The sequence below is a fragment of the Agelaius phoeniceus genome, chromosome 5, assembly GCF_051311805.1.
Source record: "Agelaius phoeniceus isolate bAgePho1 chromosome 5, bAgePho1.hap1, whole genome shotgun sequence".
Lineage (NCBI taxonomy): Eukaryota > Metazoa > Chordata > Aves > Passeriformes > Icteridae > Agelaius > Agelaius phoeniceus.
The window spans coordinates 38,129,040-38,150,430 of record NC_135269.1 but is presented as its reverse complement, the minus strand read 5'-3'; the positions used below and the strand labels follow the sequence as shown (position 1 = coordinate 38,150,430).

The window sequence follows — 21,391 nt, the reverse complement described above, 5'->3', positions numbered from 1 at the left end:
GGATTTATGAAGGGGTTCTGGGAAGAAGGAGAAGGGGGTTTTCCCGCCAACTCAGCCATGTGGTTGCCTCCATCTTGTGCTCCCTGGGAGCCATTTTGAGTCATTGGAGGCAACCGGGGATAAACTGGGGACTTTGCAACAGGGGGACAAGAACATGGGGACTTAGAAACTGGGGATGGTGAACACGGGGGTTTAGAAACTGGGGATTTCGGGACAGGAACAGGGGAAGCAGGAAAAGGCGAGGAGCTCCTAGGAGTCTGGCCAGGACTCCTAGGGCAGGGGGACGGAGGATTCCGAAGGGGGCCAGGGGACGGCTGAACCTCCTGCGCCTGGCTGGAAGGGCGAGCTGCGCCCTTCAGAATCCCCGACTTGCTTTTAGGGTGACGGGAAGGAGGGTTAGGGGTAGAGGGAGCCGAACTTGAACTGGGGTTGCAACTAAACGTAACTCTTGGTCTCTCTGAGTCCCCTTTTGCTTTCAAAATGTTTTTAACTTGAGATGATAAAAACGCCAATTGTGAGAGCGAGGCATCCCCTGACTTAACCAACTCCGAGAGTCTCTTAGAGACCCTCCGCCAAAAGGCAGGATCTTTGACTAAGGCGGGGGAGACCTCGGGGAACTCAGAGGAGATCCATTTAATCAACTTCTTAACTTCCTTTTTATCAAACGAAACACCCCCCCCAACAAGGGTACCCGCAACTTGGAAGTAAAGCCCTTTCTGGGCTGCTGAGAGCTTAGCACCCATAGCTCTATTAGATGTTGTAAATCAGCAGCCTCAGCTGAGCCCTCCCCGCACCGGCTAAGGAAAACGAAAAAGCGAAAAAAGGTGCCACCCACCGGCCCCTGTCTGGATACCAAAGGGATGGTGACAAAACACCAGGGGAAGGGAAAGGCGACAGGGAGAGTGACGGAACACTCACCAGTCCGGGGGGTGACAAACGGAAAGCCGGGGCAGAGAAGGTCCTGCAGCAGGGACGACTCCGGGTGCTGGAGCTGCCGTCCGGGGTCCCCGGGGAGCGCCGCCTCAGGATTGAGGTCTGCTCAACCTCGGGGTAGTTCCGCGTCCAGGTGGATTTAAAATCCTGCCCGTGGGGTCCGTGCGCCGATGGTCCGAGCTCTACTGACCCCAACGCCGGTCAGGAGCTGTCCGGAGAGGGGCCCCACGTTGGGCGCCAGAACTGGAGCGGTGGCCAGATGATAGAGGTGCCCAGGCTAGAGAAGAGAATGTCCAGCCAGCCTCCAGCCAACAGAGCACTGTCCAGGCGCGAAGCCCAGACCCTGTGCCCAAGCGATGGTATGCTTTGGGGCAGATGGCCGCGGGTAGTAAACTCCAAAGCCGCAGGATGCAGAGGAAAGGGCGACTCAGGTCTCCGTGGGGTAGGAGGTTTTATTGGAAAGGGGTGTTGGTGGGTCGGGGAGCTGGAGTCTGAGCCCTGAGGCAAGGAAAAGCCTCAGGTTTTATAGGGGATAGGCATGGTTGGGAACAACAAATCGGGAGAGGGGTACAAAAGATACATGGAAGATTGATAACATCAAACAACCAACAGGGAACAGTTGCGGGTGGGGCCCTGGCCCCTGAACCAATCACCCAACACCCCAGCCAGAAGCTTCTGGAAGAAGAGGCAGGGGTGCTGGATGACAGGCAGGCAGCCAGGGGAGGGGAACAGATGAGATACATTGGGGTAACCAGGACAACGTGGGAGGGGTATAGGGATTGACATTTACTGGGAACGAGGGGTGCAGGGACTGACAATTTCTGGAAACTTCGGGCAGAACCATTACAATAACAGGGGGGAGAACTGAACAAACATAGAACAAACCACAACAGATATCCATTGGGTTGTCCATGCAATAAAGAGAAGATTCTGTAGATAATTATTTCAGCTAAGCAACAGCATAAAAATGATCAAATCAGTACTTCAAGTGGAACTCTAGTAGGTGTAATGTAGCATAGCATCAGTTTCTTGGCTGGAACTCTTCAATTACTGTTCAACAACACAAGGTATAACTAAGCGATAGTAAAAGCAGAAGTGACAGTGCTCTGCTAAAATGATTGGACATCATAATATTAATGGTGTTCTCCAACCTAAACAGTTCTATGATTCTGAGTCTGATTCAGCACCAATGCATAGGAAAATGGAAACTTGTAGGAGAAGAGTAGCGAAGAAACTTACCAGCATTTTACTGCTAAATCATCTGAAAAAAGAAAAAAAAAGAGCTGTTGAGATTAAAGGCATGGGCTCATGCTGAGTTTTACTTTTGCTATCTCATTTACTTAACCAGAATTTTACCCAGAGTATGTGTAATTTGCAGTGAGCTATTTTGGGAATACTCAGTGTATATACCCATGACACCTGCTACATTATGTCACACAAAGTGGAATTGTGCAGAGATCTGGTGCTGTAGAATTGGAACAGCCATAGCATCATCCTGCTGTACCTGGGATAATTAGTCTCTCTGAAGATACCTAATGTGGTAATGCATCTTCCAGCTCTGGACCCAGCTCACTCAGCTGTACCTTGGGGACCTTTGCACTGTGCAATGTAGATGTATTTCCTGTCCTGAATGCACAGATCTGTTGTGCACCGATCTTTGTATACTCATGCTTACATCATCACTGTTGAAATGTGTTTATAGTAGATGGTCTCAAAGCTCTTTGGGTTTAAATTCTTCAAATCCGTGCTGTGGAATTGAGTTGAGGCAAGTTAGGATGCACAAAATAAATTACTTACACTGTATCTTATTACAAATGAAATCAGGCTAATAATAATTAATTTTCACTCTCAGCAGGCTCACAGAAGTTGTCTTGGGTATTTTGGTGAAGATGAGTTTTAAAATTGGTTTAAATAACATATAATCTGTGATGTACATAATTTATGGTTAGCTATTCAGACCAATTCACTACTGGTGAGTCATAATAGTTAATTTAGAAATTTGCACTTTATACTTTAGGTTTATATTTTGAATCTTTGTTTACACCCAGATATATTTTGAATTAGTTTCTGCTGTAGACAAGGTGTAGCATGTCAATAATCAAACTATGCTGTGCTTTTTGTGCATGTTCTCTTCTCATATAAATAACCATAATTTAGAAACAGCCTCATTGAAATCAGAAGGATGAAATTATAGACAGGGAATTAGAAGAAAACTGGACACCCTGTTTCTAAAATGGATGAATGTGTCCAATCATTCAGGAGAAGAAAAAAAAAAACCAAAAAATAATAAAAAGAAAAAAAATGGTTTTTTGTTATTTATATAACAAATAGTTGTAAAAATAAGCAACATCTGGAGTGGCAGAAAATATTCTGAAACCAAGGATTTCTTTTCCCCAGACTTGGTTACATCTCATACATATCTCTTGTCAATTTAATTATGCTATTCTTCATCAAAATAAGATAAACAGTACTTGAAAAACAAACAAGTAATGAAAAACACAATAAATATGCCAGTAGTTGTCTTCATAAATTACAGTAAAAACTGATATTATTTTCCTGTTGTATATTGTTTCAGTATTTGAACAAGATTAATCATGTATGCAGTACTCATATAATGTGTTTGACCTAGTGCAGCAGAAACAAGCAGTAACTCACAAAGTAAAAATGTACTAATACAATCTGTGGGCATGGGTGGAAGAGGAATTCCATCCAGTCCTCTTTTAACTGCCTCTGCTGGCTTCTGTATTATAAAATACTCCTTTAGTTATTCAAGTTTTTTAATATGTGAGCTAAGTATAGTAAATGATTGGCATCTTGGAATGTTTTTGTAAATTACCCTGGTAATTATTCCTTAGCAAACTGAGTCTTCAATCTCATATGAACGGCCATTAATCAGCTTTGAAATGAAATGGTTAATTTTATCTAGTGGGCATCATGAATTTGATATTAGAAAAAAAACCCAGAGAGCCAGAATCTTTTTACCTAAAATGATATGTCAGGTACTTGTCAGATTAATTCAGCACTGGGCGTGTATCTTTGATCTTTACTTTCTTTTTTTGACCCTAATTGTTTGCTCTGACCTGCTCCCTCTGCTGGAGTCTTGGATAAACTGAATGGCAAAATTGTTTCCTGAAAAGATTAATCATGCACATACTGTTTGCTTTACAAATGTTCTGCAGTCCAGATATAAGTAAGACTTTGATGGTTGTTTATATGGAAGAATTGCCTGTGTTCAGGAATAATGCATGGTGTTTAAAATCACTGTGTTACAGAGCTTCTGCGGTAATAAGCCAAATTTTGCTGTCTGTGACATCAGAGGAACTCAGTGACAGGTGTTGGGAACACAAAAGTCTGGCCAAAGCATTTTGTTACTTTGTGTTGAATCCAGATGTGACCTATCAGCCTGTTTGCCAGGATCCAGTATTATATGTGCCAATGCACAACAGCACAGAAGAGATGTAGATGGAGCCCTCCTGACCTTGCTGGATCACCTTTGAGTTTTCCCTAAATTCAAGGTGCTTGATCCTTACCATATATATCTATTTACAATTGTGGTGGCTGGAACCAGCACCACAGGTGTGACTAGGAAGCGTATGAGATGGACAGAGGGCGTACTGTCCCTTTACTGGCATGAAGCTCTGTGAGGTGTGCAGGCACACAGGCTCACTGCATGTAACCACACAAGATCATTTGCTTGTGGCAGGGCATGTTTTAATACGAAGGAGTTGGGTCTCTGGAAGGAGTGAGCTTCGATCTCAAGTAACAAAATTTTCTGTAACAAATGTGTAACGAGCAATCAATCCTCTTTTGGCCTTATACCCCTTCCATGCATGCCTGTAGCATGGGATCTGTAGCTGTTAATTTGCTATTGCAAATAATATTACACAGGGTAATGGATTCTTTAATATTTAATAATAGCATTTGTCATTATCAATATGCAGAAGGGCAGAAATATCCATGCTACTGTCACTTGTTATTTACCTTGAATACCTTGATTGTGAGATTTCCTATTCTGTGTTATGTCCATGATGGCTCTCTCTACTGCTTCTTCCTACTAATGTACTACTTCTTCCAGAAGATTTTTCCAAATACAAAGATGTACTCTTCAAACGTGAATCATTTAGTGGAAATTCATATCTTAATCATAGTTTGCTATAGCATCCTTCAAAGAATCACAGATGAAATTTGAAGCTAATTATGAAAAGTGCTATGGTTTAATGTCAGAAAACACAGTGCTTATTTATGCATGCTCATACTCTGTCCTGTGCTGCTCTGCATGGGTATATTACACATGCAAATGCATAACTAGCAATTTTCATGTTGACTTTGAAAAATAATGTAATCTAGGAACATTAAAATGAAAATATAGTCTTTTTTTTCTTAGTCTATTGACAGCTTATGCATTGAACTTTGGGAAATTGGTGTAAAGGCCATGATTGGACAGTGTGATCTAATGAAAACAGTGCTGGACAACTCATCATCAGTGTCATTTTCCTCTATGTTGTATAAACATCTGTTTGACTGTGAACATGTCACTTAGCATTAGATGTCTTAGTTTCCTTTCTGTAAAATGATAGTAATTATTATTCTATTTATTTATTGATATTCTCAAAAGAAAACATCTATAGTAATTTATTTGTAAGCAGCTTCTATTACTACAGTGTTGGCAAATAGGCTTATGTCCTTAATGTAGCTGTAGCATATGAGGATATTTTCCATACAGGATGAAGCATTTGCATCAGTAGATGCCATGCAGTCAATAGCCAACATGTTCTTCCATTGTACCGTGGAGCTAATACTGCCTATATTCCTGCCAGTGCTAGAAACAAGAGTGCTGTGTTGAAAGGATAGGCAGAGCAAGGGAAGAGCAGATGTAGGATTCACCTGATTTCATTATTTTGTGTTACTACATGTAGGCAAGTGTCAAATTTTGTTCTAAACGAATTAAGGAAATTGTCTTAGTTTAGAAACTGTTCTCAACTGGTAACAACTAGGGGACAACATTCAGTCTATTGACAATATTTTATGAGAGTGCTTTATCTTTCAAAGACTTCCATAAAAAGAATTGTTAATACATGTTGGATGAGGCAAGCTTAGAAGAATCAAAATCAATAATAAGTTTTGATATTTTTTTTAATCAAACAGGTTGCAACTGTTTAAATAATTTGGCTACAGAATTAATTATGTTTAATATTGGATTTTTGTTTTAGACCTAGAATGGATAGACAAGTTAGTACCATTCAGTATAATAGATATTTAGCCTAGTAGAAGTTTAGCATGTATCCCTAGGCATACTTTTGTTCTCCTTTAAAAGACATAAATATAACGTGATAAACCAATCTTCCATGATGAATAGTCACTGAAATGTCTCTTGTAATAACAGTTAATAAAAGCTTAGTAATGTGGCCTGCAGACTCATCTATTATATGTTAAGAACTAATTCACTTAACTTGTTTTACTGGCTTTCTGGAATTCATTGTGAACTACTCACTGTTAAGATGGTAACTGGACGTTTTCTCAGTGTGTTTGTTCACGGACAATAAAACTGGGAGAAACAAAGACCTGCCGTATTTGCCTTCTTGGATGCTGTTTTGCAAATGCTCATTTACTCATCCACTCACCCAGAAAAAAAAACAGGTAGATGCATGGTGCAGTTCTCAATATTTTCTGGTCTTCAAAGATTTAATCAGAGCTAGGATTCCTTTAACAAGTCACCACAGACACTGCATGGTGATTGATTGGTACAGAGTATGAATAAGATATCATTATAGTGAGCCGTGTTGCCAAAGCAGTCACTAAAGCAAAGCTCCTTATCTTTTGAAAAGATGAAAGTTTCATTTGAAGGTGTGTTGCCTTTATAGTCAGCAGCTGGAATCAGGCTGCAGAAATGCTGATGAGAGAGGGGACAATGCATTCATCTCACTGTTCAAAATAGCATATTACCTTTTCAGTATGATATGGCAGCTCATGGTGGTTTTCACCAAGGTGGGGCTATGGCTGTCTCTATTCAGAGCATTTGTAAATTTAGGGAATCTTCTTACCATTTTGCTCCTACTGTCATCAGTGGAATTTGTATGCGCTGTGATGCTGGGAGATGGGTGCAGGTCTGTTACACTGAGTTATTTAAAGGCTTTGCATATTCAAATTATTCTAAGTTTTTCATCACTGTAGTTTGTAAGAGACTACCAAGATTTGATAGAAAATCAGAACCATTCCACTGAGGATAGTTAAAGTTCCAATACCTTGATTTTAATATTTTTAAGCACTATGTTGCAAATGCTGATGTGCAAGCCAGCTTTCATGACCTTCTCTTTCCTAGAGAGAGCAAATTGCTAGTTTTTACAGGCCAGCACTGAAAGGAGATATCAGAAAACCCATTTGAAGGAAAGAAACCATCATATGTGCAGGACATAGGACATATTCTCTGCAATTGTTATTGGTTTTCACAGTGATGATATGTAACCCTAGAGTTTACCACCTAGCTGTTTCCGGCTGTTAGCTGTGCTTGATCTAGCTAATGGCTGTAATCTCATCCTAACCATGTCTTCTTGGCAGGTGTAAAATGCTAGCAAGCCAAAATTCTGAGAACCTCCTTTATTTGTCTCTAGAGCACTGTGAGGAATTTCTGTTCAGAAGTCCAAATTTTACAGTATTGTTCACACAAGACCCAGTGACTGATTGCATTGCATTACCTCTTTGTTTGTCTCACCTCTCTGAGCATCACCCCAGAAGTAACTTCATGCCATGGCACTTCTCTCTCTTCTCTCACTCATTCCAGTGAACAAAAATCTGATTAAATGCATTCATGGTAATTCTGAAACAAAAGAATATTCTGAATCTAAAAACTGTGAGCACAGACGAACCACTGCTTTGCCAGTGTAAGGGATATGTGGGTTTTTTGGGAGAAATAATGTCACCTATTTAGCTAACTGGTACAGCTGGAAGTAGAGAACTTTGATTTCTGTGCCTGAAAGTTTCTCAGTTTTTCCAACTGTGTCAGCTAGCCTCATCAAATATATTACCTCTCACTACCATAGTCTGCCTTATATTCTTAAACCATTACAGCTACAAGAATAGCACATTGCCAACACAGACTGTAATGCCCTGTGTATTAGTTGCTGGTATCTTAAAAGCTACTTTAAAAAGAGGTTATTGAGTTATCTTGGGAAATAATTCCTGTTACCTCCACCATCCCTGGAAATATTTAAGAGATACGTAGACGTGGCACTTAGGGACATGGTTTAGTGATAAACTCATGGCAGTGCTGGGTTGAAGATTGGACTGGATGACCTGAAGGGTCTTTTCCAACCCAAACAATTCCATGATTCTGTGAAATATGCATAGGTAATGTTTAGTAGTTCGGTTGCACAAAAACACCTTTGTATGTTATGTCCCAAGAAAAGAATCATGTGGGGCAAAAAAATTAACCAATCTAACAGAAGGAAATTATTTAACTGGTAGGTTTAAAAAGAGTTAGAAATCGCTGCAGCGTACACTGGGAAAAAGGAGAGGCTGTCCTCCATCATATGATGTGATACACATCCTTTACCACATGAGTGGAGTCTGAAAAGGAGAATAGGACCTAGCAGTTCACTGTTGGCAAATCCACCTCTGGGGTCTAAAGATGTTATTAAGGAAAATGCACTTATTGTTGATTTTCTCTTTGGTCATCAAAGCACATAATGAAAGCCACCATCTCTTGTTCTAATCCTCTTAAAATATTAGGGTCTGTGTAGGCTGCTTCTGACTGCTTCATCATGGGGTCCTGTGGGTGATACAAGCAGACAAGTACTGCCTGCTAGTAACAGAAGTTAATATGCTAGAAGAGCAGACTTCAGGTTTGTCTCATCAGCCAGAGCACTGGTTAATGCTGGGTTTGTAGAATGCCCTAAATATGTGTGTGTCTGAAGATGAATCATTCCCATCTTCCACCAGGGCTGGCTTTTTTAGTCTAAAATGTGATTTGGCATGTTTTCAAAAACCCATTAAGACATGCGTTGAAAATATCATAATCAAAATGATCTTGTTAAAATATTGGGTTTATCTTAATATTCAGTAGTATATAATTCACTACCTGGATGAGTTTTTCTTTTGCCAAATAAATCCATGTTTTTTTTCCTTTGCCAGAACAAATCCTTTGAGCCTTTATCAAAGTGAAAGGGCAATAACCTGCTACACAGTACGAAAGAATTAGGTGATAAAGTGTTACAATAAAAAATGAATTTAATAAGTACACATTTCTCAAATTATGCTTTGATTTTTGAAGTGAATGCAGAAACCTTACTCAACATTGATTTGATAATTGTTGTAAAGTATTAACACATTTCCTTTATTTTAAAATCTCTATGTGAAGTATGTTTTTAAATTATACATTTTAAAATTCACCAAAAGATCAAACATCTAAATTAACTATGCTGAGTAAAAGCATATATTCTGTAATGTGAAACAGACTGTGAGTAATAAGAACTAGATGGAGTAGGAATAGGATGCCTACCCACCAAAGTACAGATAACTTATTTACCTTGTAAGCTCTCAACAGCTGGAAGAAATAAAGTTATCTAAATAGTACCCAAAGTAGCTGGAAACTATAAGCACTGCTACAAATGTGTAGATATGTTTAAATAGTGGGGAGTCTTAAATTACTGTATAATGCTTGCATAAAGTATGCAGGTCTCCTAATTTTGTTTTAAGAATCTACAGAAATTTTGATACAGTTGTGTAAATTGTATCATCCACACAGAATTTTATTATGCAATTTGTTTACAGTCTTGGCCCTCAGTGAAAAGCAATTATAATGATACTGTAGGGCATGGGGAAGACAGTGGAAAACAGTGAATAGGCAAGTTAAGAATAAAAGGGTATTATATTAAATTTAGTCTAAAACATAGCTTGAATGAGCTCTGACAGAGCTGATATTGGTGGTTGTTTCCTGTACCAGGAACTACCATGGAAGCCCACCAGGAAGTGTGTTACAGAGCAGGATCACATTACACCCTTGTTTTATGGTTCGTTTCACTTATTTAATGCAATATGAGTACCTGTAACAAAAGAGCACTCAAAAAGGGAATGTTTATTATTTGGAAATATGTCATTTCTGTAAGTCAAGTTGGGTTTTGGGGACACCTGATGTGCCTGTGTGAGGCAAGGCAGATCAGTATGACCATGCAACAGGCTGTATGGCAAAAGCAAAGCGTTTCCATATTCATGAAATTTTAAGGATGATGCAGGTCCTTTGTATATGTTTGCTTTTGTCTGTCTACTTTAGTAAATCAAGTGTACTACAGTGCTACAACAACAAAAAGCATAGTAATTTTCCCTTACTACTCCAAGTACATTTTAATATAGTACAGTGGTTTATTAAAATAATGTCGACTAAAAGTGTTGTTTAGTGTTCTAGCTGATTTATAGAGCGTGATAAAACATTCCAAAATCTCTGGAAATGAGGAACATGCTACAGCCTGTACTGGTCTGACATATGAAAAAGGAATGTTTAATGTGCTAAGTAGATAATGATTCATCAATTCTGGCAGAGGAACTAATTTTTATTAATGCAGTACTTAAAAATGTGTGGAATGAACAGCTGGATGCCACAGTTGTGGCTTGCCATATTAAGTCTCTGTCTGTTTTCCCCTACAGTGATCTCAGTATGAACAACATTACTAAGCTGCCCTCAAACCCTGTGCACAATCTGCGCTTCCTGGAAGAGCTGTAAGTATCATTGTATCCTTGATGGGCCTAGTCAGCACTAGACACATTCCTGTGTTTGTCTCTCCTGCTTACTGTGGGAACCAGATAAAACGGTGCAGGAAAGCTGTCAGCCTGACACTTTTGGCACATGCGGAAACACTTAGTTGAAAAAAAAAAACAATTGCTGTGATTCTGGAAATGAACTTATAAAAGAGTTACCATGAGGCTACAACTTCTCTAAGCAGAGACAGAGCCAAACAAATTAAAATTTTTAAACAAGGACTGTTTAAAAGAGCTGGATTGCTTTTTGGAAATAGTTAAGCAGCAGGATATTAAAAGTTTGAATGCTGGCTCATGTTTATTAAAATCCCAAGTAAAGCTGTAATCAAAACCAAAACCTGCTGCCTTGTTCTGCCAGTGTCAAGGACAATTGAGTCCACATTTCATAGTATGGAGGCTTCTTGCCCTAATCACTTTTAATTACTGTTTCCTTGCTCTTAAACTTAGCATCCCTGAAGGCTGACTGTGGAGTACAGAATCCTGCAAAGAGCTTAGTTACGCTATCTACTACATTCACCGTGGGGAAAAAAGAGCATTGGGAAAACTAGCTGATCAAGCACAACATCAAAAGAGGAATGTTGGCTTGAAGTGATTGTGACTAACCAAAAGTGAAAAGTATTGTGCATTCATGAGACCTGGATTTGGCAGTGACTCTAGTTATAATGGCCGAAGCTTAAAAGAAAATTTAGGTTTCTGAGGAGTGATGGAGACTCCATAAATGATGCACCATAGATCTTGTGAAAAAAAGCTGGCACCTGTATTTTCCTGAGTAGCTCTAAATATTGATTAAAAGCCTTTTATGAAATGTGACTTTTAAGTTTTTAGAACTGAAAACCTTTTTTTTTTAGCGCACTTAGCTGCTAACATGCCATAAAATCCATATAAGATGTGTGCAAAGTCATGGTGCTACCCTTCTTGCAAAGATGTTATCTGTTTTAAGCTATGAAATGTGTACAGTCCACTGCAATTTAGGTAGGTATTGCACTGACAACTTTCAGTGTCCTAGCTTACTCTCAATTGAATTTTGCCACTTGGTCTTTCAAGTCAGCATCTACCAAAAAAAACCAAAAAACCCCAAAAAAAGTAACAACTGACCAAACCAAACCAAAAAAATTGAAACCATTTTATATGTTAACTTCAGACAATACCCTATTTGCAAGCAGGTTTTCCTTTCCTGTCTTATTTCTATTACTCTCAGTACTTCTATTTGGAAAGCTTTATTTCATTTTATTCTGTCTCTCTTCCTTTACTTACTCCTTTTCTTTGGTTATCAATATCTGTCTTGCCATTAGTGCAACTTTCAAATAATGCAACAAACAGGAACACAACACAGAGGAATTTCACACACCAAGTGCTAAGAATATTAGTTGCATATGGAGTGAATCATGCCTCAAAGCCCCTGCTTGTGGAGTTCTTCATCATGTTCTTGTTTGCTTGTCCAATCTCCTGTCAGTTGTAATAACCCTACTAAAACCTGCCAACCCAATTGCTTTCTGGCCATTAAAGGAAAGAAATTAAATGAAAGTTTGGGTTTTTCCTGGAAGGAAATTCTAATACATCCAGGTTACCTTCACTATTTAATTTTATGATTAGATCACAGAATCACAGAATCAGCAGGGTTGGAAAAGACTTTTGAGATCATCAAGTCCAACCTATGACCTAACACTACCTTATCAACTAAACCATGGCACTGAGTGCCACATGCATTATTTTTTTTAAACACCTCCAGAGATGGTGACTCCACCTCCCTGGGCAGGTAAATGGCCCAAATTGTAAGAGTTAAGTCACTGCCTGGAGAACTGTTGTGTGGTGTATATCAGCTTCCTCCTAATCAAGACCTTTGAACGTGTTCTTGCCTTCTCCTTGTGCTGGGCCTACCTTTTTCACTGGAAATATTAAACCTTTATTCTTACAAGCCTCTGCTCCAAATTAAGTAATTCCAGTCTTTCACCTGCTGGTAATACCAGCAAGGTATTTATTTTTTTACTGTGTTTTGTTCTACATATATATAATTAACTCTTCCATTTGTTTCACACCAGCCAATCACTTCTATTTCTCATTAGTTTAGTGCTGTTTCATTAATTCCTTCTAGTTTGTATTCACTTTTAAAATAAGCTTAAAAAATGGAAGCCTTGGAAGATGGAAGGCAACTGATGTGAGGCAACTTCTCATTGTGCTGAGAGATTGTTTGGTGTTCAGAGGCAAGCAAGGCAATTCAGCCTAGTAGTATATAGAAAAATGTATAGACAATAGAAAGGGAATTTTTGATTTTATTCAGTTTTGAAGTGGAGGAGAACTGGCATTGTAGTTCTCATGCTCCCCTATATTAATTTTTGAGCAGTGATTATACATATGAATTTTTTTTTCCCATCCATGTGATTTTTTTTTCCAGTTTACCTGAGAAATCTGTGCTTTGTTTGTGTGGCTCAGTTAAAAGGTACTCTTGAAAACAAAACCTAGCCCACAATTCAGACATTGTTGAAGTAAGTTTTTATATGATCTTTACTAAAGCAATGTTTCATAAAATTAAAATCCATCTTAGAAATGTTCATCTGTTCTTTGAAGTACACAACAGCAGGAGCTTGAAATCCAGCTTTTAGGGTTTTTCTAGTGCTGAAAGAGTCTCATTAATCCCTTTATTAGAGATCTGGTTCAAATATCTGATAAAAGCTCATGACTGAACCCTGCATTTTAGCTTAGATGTTACATCCTTACTGCCTGGTTTGGCAATACTATTAAGTGATTATCCTGAAAGAACTGAGGTTTTGTTAAAGCAGTTAAACTAATTGTTTTGATTCCAAAACAGCAGCATATAAGACAGATCTGTTTAGCCAGTTCTGACCTTCCAGGCTAAGTCTGGTCCACTTTTACAGCCAAGGTTAGACACCTCTCCATGCAGCATTCTTGCAAACCTGATGATCATGACTGGTACTTATTCTTAACCAAAGACTATGATCACCAAAGTAAAACATATTGAAAGTGGTTTTTGGGTGCATGTTCCTCCAAAAATTTTGGAAAGCGTTGTACTTGAGACTTTCTAACTCTCAAAATAATGAATTCTGAGCAAATCTTCTATTTGTGAAAATGATGGGCCTTTCAGATTTAATTTTCTCTTAAAGCATATATGACAGAACTCCCACCAAGAAAGAAGTATGTTTCAGTTGCTTGATTATCAGCAAGTTGCTCTGCATGAACTTGTACAACACTATTAAGTCAAATTCTTCATTATAAATTCAAAATAACTGCAGATATTTATCAGTCTGACCGAATCCAAGACTCACTCTCATGTGGATTATTTCTAGACATATGTCATTATACAGGATGTGTAGAATGCCTGTTCTAATAGAGTGGTGAATTAGAGTAATGAATGGAAAAAACATTTTTTAAAAAATCTAAAGGGTGGGACTCTTAACAGTTTTAGAGGCAACTACATCTGAGTGGAGACCTAATATTTGTGATTACTTGCACTTCAAAGCAGTGCCTGAAACTATTTTATTTTAGAAATTAATGTCTCAATGAAACACGAGGAAGAAAGCCAATAATGATTTAAACCTATTTGAACCAAACCTACCTACAAAATTTCTCCAACTAGATATAAATCCACATATAAATATATATGCATAAGTATATGCACAGACACCCACACATGCACATATATAAAGCTTTAATTTTAATTTTAAACCCAGGAACATTCCACAGATAAGCAAACCTTCAAGTGATATTTAGTAAATTGCTATTTTTCAGCAACTTCAATTGGGTGTTTTAGTAAAAGAGCACCAAAAGGCTGTTGTATTACAATTATTTTCCTACAGAGCAGTACAGTCCCAAATAACCTCTTTTCTACAAAATCAAGTAATGAAGTCACCCCAAATAATTTTCAATCTACTTGCACTGCAAGAATGTTTTCTGGCACATATGGTTATTTTAAAATAATCTTGAAAATAAATAAATATATCTACAAAGTTTTTAGATTGATCTTGGCATTATTATAGCAATCTCTCAGGCAAAAGTGCCTTTAAAAGCACAGTTTACTCTAATACAGAAGTACAAAACTGCAGATACAGTACATAAGAGATGTATTATGTGCATCTTACCATGATTTGTGTTGAAATCCCTTTACACTCCAAAAATGGTCAAGAAGCCACTGTATATGTGAAAAAGTCCTGAATTATCAGGCATGATCTGTTATGAGCTGGTTGGTTTTTGTTTTTTCTTTTCACTTCTCCCTCTGTTTGCTCTTTCTTGCTGCAAAGAGGTTTTCAAAGGATTAATGAGAACTAGGTGTTCTTTTCCCCACTGACTCTGAGTCGTGGGACTGAGATCTCTGGTCATGTACATTTTTAAAGACTGAAAGCATTTGCTCTTGGAGTCCAGTACAGTCTTTCATTTTGTACTGGTGTAGGCATATTAGGACTAGCATTGAAAACAGATTCTGGACTTTAAACTATAACATAAGCTGGTAGAAAACATGAAAGTGCTGCAGCCGTAGTCCAAAACTTTTTTCAGAAAGTGGGAGAATCATGTAATTTACTTCAACAATCTTGGAACATTAACATTAAATACTAAAATATTTCCTAAAGGTTAATCTGCATACATTTAAAAACCCCTAAGGCAAGAGTAAAACTGCTGGCAATTGACATGCAGAGCTAAAATAAAAAGAGAGTATCATCTAGTGGTCTCAAACTACCCACACATTCCAATGTCACTTCAATACCAGTTTTACAGTTCTTGCACAGCAGGGTTTAGCAGAGCTGGTCCTGGTGGAAATTGGTTTGTGTCACCTCCATCAGCTAAAGTTTCAAGAACTGTTACTGCTAAATGACTTGTGATCCCCCAGATAAATTCAGACCCATGCGCAATCTAACACCTAAGTTGTGAATTCAGCTTCTTCACATAAATTGCAAATTTGTTTTCTTCACTTCATGTGTGCATCATGCAGATCAGACTGTGTCACTGTGTTCAATACATGGTGTTTGTCAGTGAGAAATATCTGTCACCAGCCCAGCAAATGGCCCACGGCACACTGTAAATTCTGTTGCTGCAAGACAGATTTTGTTCATACCTGGGGACTGTGGTTTCCCAACTTTGCTTTAATATAGAGCTGCACCCAAAGTCCTGACAGAGGGAAGTGCACCAGTTGTCTTGAAATAAGTTGGTAAAAACAGTAAGGAGATGTTTACCTAGTTAATCAGTTGGAAAGAATGACAAGTTTTCTCCCCTAGTTTTGCATGCACAGTTTAGGTTTACTAAAAAAGAACAAACCCAAGCACAGGGGATTCCTACTGTATGAGCTAACAGCTTGTAACCTTTACATCCACAAAGCAAGGGCCCTGGTATTCTGGAGCTCTCACTGCCTTTGATGCCATCCCTTTGATGCCACCAAAGCAAGCAGCAGCAAAGAACTTGCCCACGTGGATGTGTCAGCCTGACATCCTCCAAACCACCCTTTTGGCCATCTTATCAAGAATAACAAGATGATGAACAGGGAAAAAAAAAAAAGAGGGAGAGAGAAAAACAACAGAGCAAATGCCTTACTAAATCAGAGCTGCTTGCATTGCTTATTGTGTAGCTTGTGCTGACAGATAATTATTCTGGAAATGTTAATGCAAATTGCACAGAGCAACCTTGACACTGAAACTGCTCTGCATCTGTGGGGTAAAGGGGAAGAAGGGGAGATGGTGGGATAGGGAAAAGATAAAAGAAAACCAAAAACATTCAGATATGCTTGCAAGAAGAAGCAATAAATGTTCTAGGTTGAAATCCAAGAAACCTTGTCAGTGCTACTGCATTACTCTTATTGAGTGTCTGTTGAAGTTAGGTTTTGGCTTGTAGGTTATAAATGCTTTCTGGTACTGTAATTTATTATCCAGCAATATTCATTAGGAACTAGTTTAGAACATCAAAAAGAGTCATTGGAAGTGCTTATTGTGTTTTGTGATCAATACAGATAGTGACATTACACTTAATTAAACTAGGGTGAAGCGTGCTATATATCTATAGATCCTGAGGCAGGATTTTAATTTAAGTCTTACACATGCTGTGTGTGCTGCAGTAGCAAGTATGCAGAAATAATTTCCTTCTTTTTGTCAGTGGAAGTTCAGCCTGTTTGTAGACTGCTTAATTTCAGTGCAGTGAGAACTTTTGGTACCTACATGGGTCAATTTTTTTCACTTGCTTAGGATGATGGGTAAGGAATTCAGACCACATCACATTTATGTCTAATAGGTTCTCGAGCACAGTAGAACCAAATTCTTCCCTCTAAGTTGTTTATTTGAATTTTCAAAGAGACGGAATTCCTCCAGTAATTAATTGCTGTGGCCTCACTGAACCACTCAGAAGACAGCAGCAATCTCAAAACCTGGATCTACACAATTTCTTTGCCTATCACACTGAAATTACTAAACAGCTAACACATTTTTCATTATTTTCAGTTTGATCATACTGCAGGGTGCTGCAGTACACTTCAGCCAGTTCCTGCTATTAATGATTATTATTTCCTGCCTTTTCTGATGATACTGACACTACTGGGATGAAACCAAAACCAGCATCAGATTTGTAAATGACACTTGGGAGACCCAGCCTAGGAAATATTATGTATATGATCCACCATTTATTGCTCCATCTTGCTGTCACATTTAAATACTGAGAAAGAAATTTTAACAATTTTAAGATCATTCTGAGGGTTGTGATTTGATGACAACATTCTTCAGCCATAGAGGTACTGCCTCTTGATGATTGTATCCGTGAGATCCACAGCTGGGAGTCAGTGTGGGATGTCCTGGCCATGCTGGAGTCCCTCCTGACAGTTGTCCTTGCTGCAATTGGAAGGCAGGTACTTGGAAACCTGCTCAGCAGAAGGAGCTGCTGCTGCCAGTGCTGGCTAGGGACAGCTTCACAAAGGAACAGATCAGTTGTCTTTAGCGGTGATTGGATCACAACCATGCCGGATGCAGAAAGAGTCTGTGCCTTTTTTAAGTGGAGAAAGAAACCGTATGTTTTGAACCATATTCTTAACTGACAAAAATCTATGATCTGTTTCATCAAAGCCAGTTCAAGATCAAATACACACTGATTTCATTCCAATTGCTTTAGGTCTGTTGGAGTTATTCCAGTTTACACCCTGTGAGAATTTGGCACATGCATTTTAAAAGGCAATTAGGCCCTAAAGCAAGAGCAGACTGTGTTGTATTTGAATTTCCAACTAAATTCTAAGTAGCAATAAACGTAACATGCAGCACAATTATGACTTGCACACTCTTTTCCCCTTATTTAAAGAAAGGAGAATATCTTTACATTTTCTTCTTTGATCTCTCTGACCATCAGATTTTTAACAGATCATTTGACTCACATTTCTTTTTATATTACTGTAATTTTATAGTTTTAATTAACATGACAGATAGAAATATAAAAAGAGAATTAAAATACACACTATCATTTAAATTCCTTGGCTAGCAAAGTAACTCTTAAAAAACATTTTGAAATATGCTCTGATATCATCTGTGAATTATTAACACTGCAATTAATCATCTATTAATTAATACATTTCTATTGCATTAGCCTGAGAATAATCATTAATACATATAAAATCAAACTCTTAACTCAATGTTTTAGTTGACTTTGGTTAAGTGCTATATGAATATCCATATTGCCATAGCTTTTTTGATGTAAGCAGCAGGAATGTTTCATGTTACCTATTTATCGATGTATATGTAAGCTGAAGAAAATTAGAAATAAAAATATATAAATTACATATTTGCTATATATTTATATAAGTGGAGTAAATATATATGTAGTCATGTGCTTGTGTACCTTTAACAAAGTTTAACAGGAACAAAATTGAGGCAAGATTCAAGATTGGTAAATTCTTCCTTGAATAAAGGCAATTTTTTATACTGGAACAAGTTGTTCTAGAAAAAGATTTCAAAATTTATGGTTTTTTGTTATACTTCCATGTTGTTCCTCCCCAAGTAGCCATTTCCTCCATTAGAAATTGGGTTGTAGGTTTAGGATTGATAGAAGTGTTATTGGTGCAGCTCCTCAGAGAGAAGTAAATTACTGGCAAATATGATACTGTGGCAGGATGCAAATGAGAGCCCCACTTCTACTTGTGTCAGCACAAATTTTTCCCCTGACTTCAATGAGACTGATATTTCATCATGGATCTTTATCAGGTATTCAGAACAATTATGGCAGTTGGAGGAGGCAGAGCAGGCTTTTAAGAAAGAAGTTTCAAATTACAAAAGAGAGTTTCTTATCTGTACACAAGGTATAAAAGACACAGTCCATGATTACATTAATTTTAATGGAATTTTCTACATACTATTGTTTTAGCACCAAATTCAGGAAGGTACCACATACAGCAGAACAGTCCCATCTTTTGGGGTTTTTCACTGTCTCAGGCCTTGTGAATTTTCAATTTATATTCACAAAAAGAAGATTCTTCTATGTAATTTCTTTTCAATTTTTTGTCTGGAGAGGTTGTTAGCTGGAGCATATAATGGAGTAAGTGATGAGTGGAACATCTGTTTTCCAAAAATCTTATAAAGCTGACTGGATTGTGACTCTGTTGATATTAACTTAGTCATAGATATAGATACAGAAATAGATATATGGATGTAGACCTATCCATGATAACATTGTTTTAACATGTGCAGTCTTTGCTCTTATTCCTTAAATAAAATCAGCAAACCAATTAGTGAACAGAAGTAAAATGCAGAGTCAGAGACATACAGAAAGGATTTCAGTTCACAGAATTATTCTTGTAGAAATCCCTCTGTAGCTTCACACAGTTGAAGATTTCAGATTGAACTCACCATTCCATTCTGTATAACATATTGCACTACATGGGGACTGATTAAATATAATCATGCACTACTAACTGATTAAATATAATGCAACACAAGTGATGCAATGACATATAACCTAATCTGTATTAAAGGGCATGCACTGGCATTAGCCTAGAAACATTAAGTCAGTCTGGTATTCATATCATAGTTTACTGGCAAATACTATGAGTCAAATATATTTATCAGAAATTTGAGTGTGATTAATTTCTACTTAATTGTATCTGTTCTGAAATACAACAGTTTCACTTTGTAATAGTGAATTTTGACTCCTTTTCCATTGTTTATTCCCGTTATATGTTGAGTCACACTGAGATCCAGTGTCATCTATTCTCCTATGTTTCAACACCTTGCAATATTTGATAAGTAACTTGTCCCAGAAAACTCCATTGTGCTAATCCTCTTAGAACACATGAATATTGATCAATGTAAATATATGCTTTTTCCCAAGGAGACAGTTGCCTCCCTTTCATGTCTTTTCTTTAGTTTTGATACTACTAGATTTGGAAATACACTCCACAGATGCTTGATCAGCATTTGCTGGACTAGATCTTACTTAAGCAGAGAAGGAAAGCAGCCACTACCAATATTGTACTGTCAATGTCTTCTGTAGACTGAGAAGTAGATGGGTTAGATTTCCCACAGGTTCTTCCTACAGAAATGTGTTGTCTATTAAATTCCAGTTTTTTATCTGTAGAGAAGATTTTGTAGTGTTTCAAGTTCACCTTCATCCCAGAAGTTACAGAGGAGATGCTTGGTACCAGGTAAAGTTTGTCCTGGTGCAGAAAACTTCCACACAAAAAGCTGTTTAGAGCTGGCAAAGAAAAATTACTGTACTAGAAATGTAAAATTGACTGTTCTCAGTCACAACTCATATTTATTTGCTTCCTTCTGATGAATGAAGTTTTTTCTTTTCAGACAATCAAAGGAAAATGAGAACAAAGTTTCTGATAATTTTTGGAGCTTTCGTTCTCTTGTCTGGGAATATTCTTTTGACTGGATGACCACCATTTCTCAGAACTATGACACTGCAGGAGAGGTCAGAATATGTCAAAGGGGTCAACAGATGGGGAGCACTCAAAGGAGAGCCAGACACACCTTTTCTTAGAGCTGACCACAGGCCATGAACATGACCTCTAGCACTACAACTATTCCAGCAGTGAGCACTGATTGCCAGTGGCAGCTCTGTGGCATTGAAGATATTTTATAAACTACTGTCATTTAAAAGTATGGAGGTCACCTGCTTTTAGAAAGAAACTTGCAGTAGTATAAAAACTATGCATAAGACAAAAGTATTCTGACTCTAAGCATAGCAAGTAACAGGTGCTGAAGGAGATATGTGGTGGCTCTTCTCTGTAAACTTTTCCAGCCTCCATTAATTTGCAAGATTATTCAAAGCAGTGCAAGTAAAATCTAAATCTGAAACAACATAATGCAAAAAATAGGATCCTTTTGGATTACTTTTTCATTAAAGAGATGTGATATATTTAAGTCTGAATGTACTTAATGAGATATCTCTAATATGAGAGATTTTTAAACTAATGTCAGATGTGCTTAAAATAAAAGAACTTTTTAAAATGGATATTCAAAATTGTTCAAACAAAAAGAGTAAACCATTTGGTTATGTAAGTTCTAAAAACAACCGATTTCATTCCTGCTCTCAGAAATTATTAACTAAATACTCAGCTATAGAAACACGTACTGTGTCCATTTTCATTCGTTCAGGGAAAATTATGCTTACCCATTCAGACAAAAATTACTATCTGAAGTACATCCAAAATTCAGTAAAATACTGAGCAGTTTCCCTGAAGTAATTTAGATAATAGAAAACAAAATAGCTGAAGTGGATAAGAGTGTAGACACTTGAT

General features: G+C 37.8%; 1 protein-coding gene across 1 annotated transcript in view; it reads left to right on the top strand.

Moving 5' to 3' along the window:
- Positions 1-21,391, top strand: part of LGR5 (leucine rich repeat containing G protein-coupled receptor 5) — a 100,962-nt gene that overhangs the window by 35,731 nt on the left and 43,840 nt on the right. Inside the window, exon 2 of the mRNA XM_054630778.2 lies at positions 10,570-10,641. Within this exon, the coding sequence (XP_054486753.1) occupies positions 10,570-10,641 (72 nt within the window). The remainder of the gene's footprint in view (positions 1-10,569; positions 10,642-21,391) is intronic.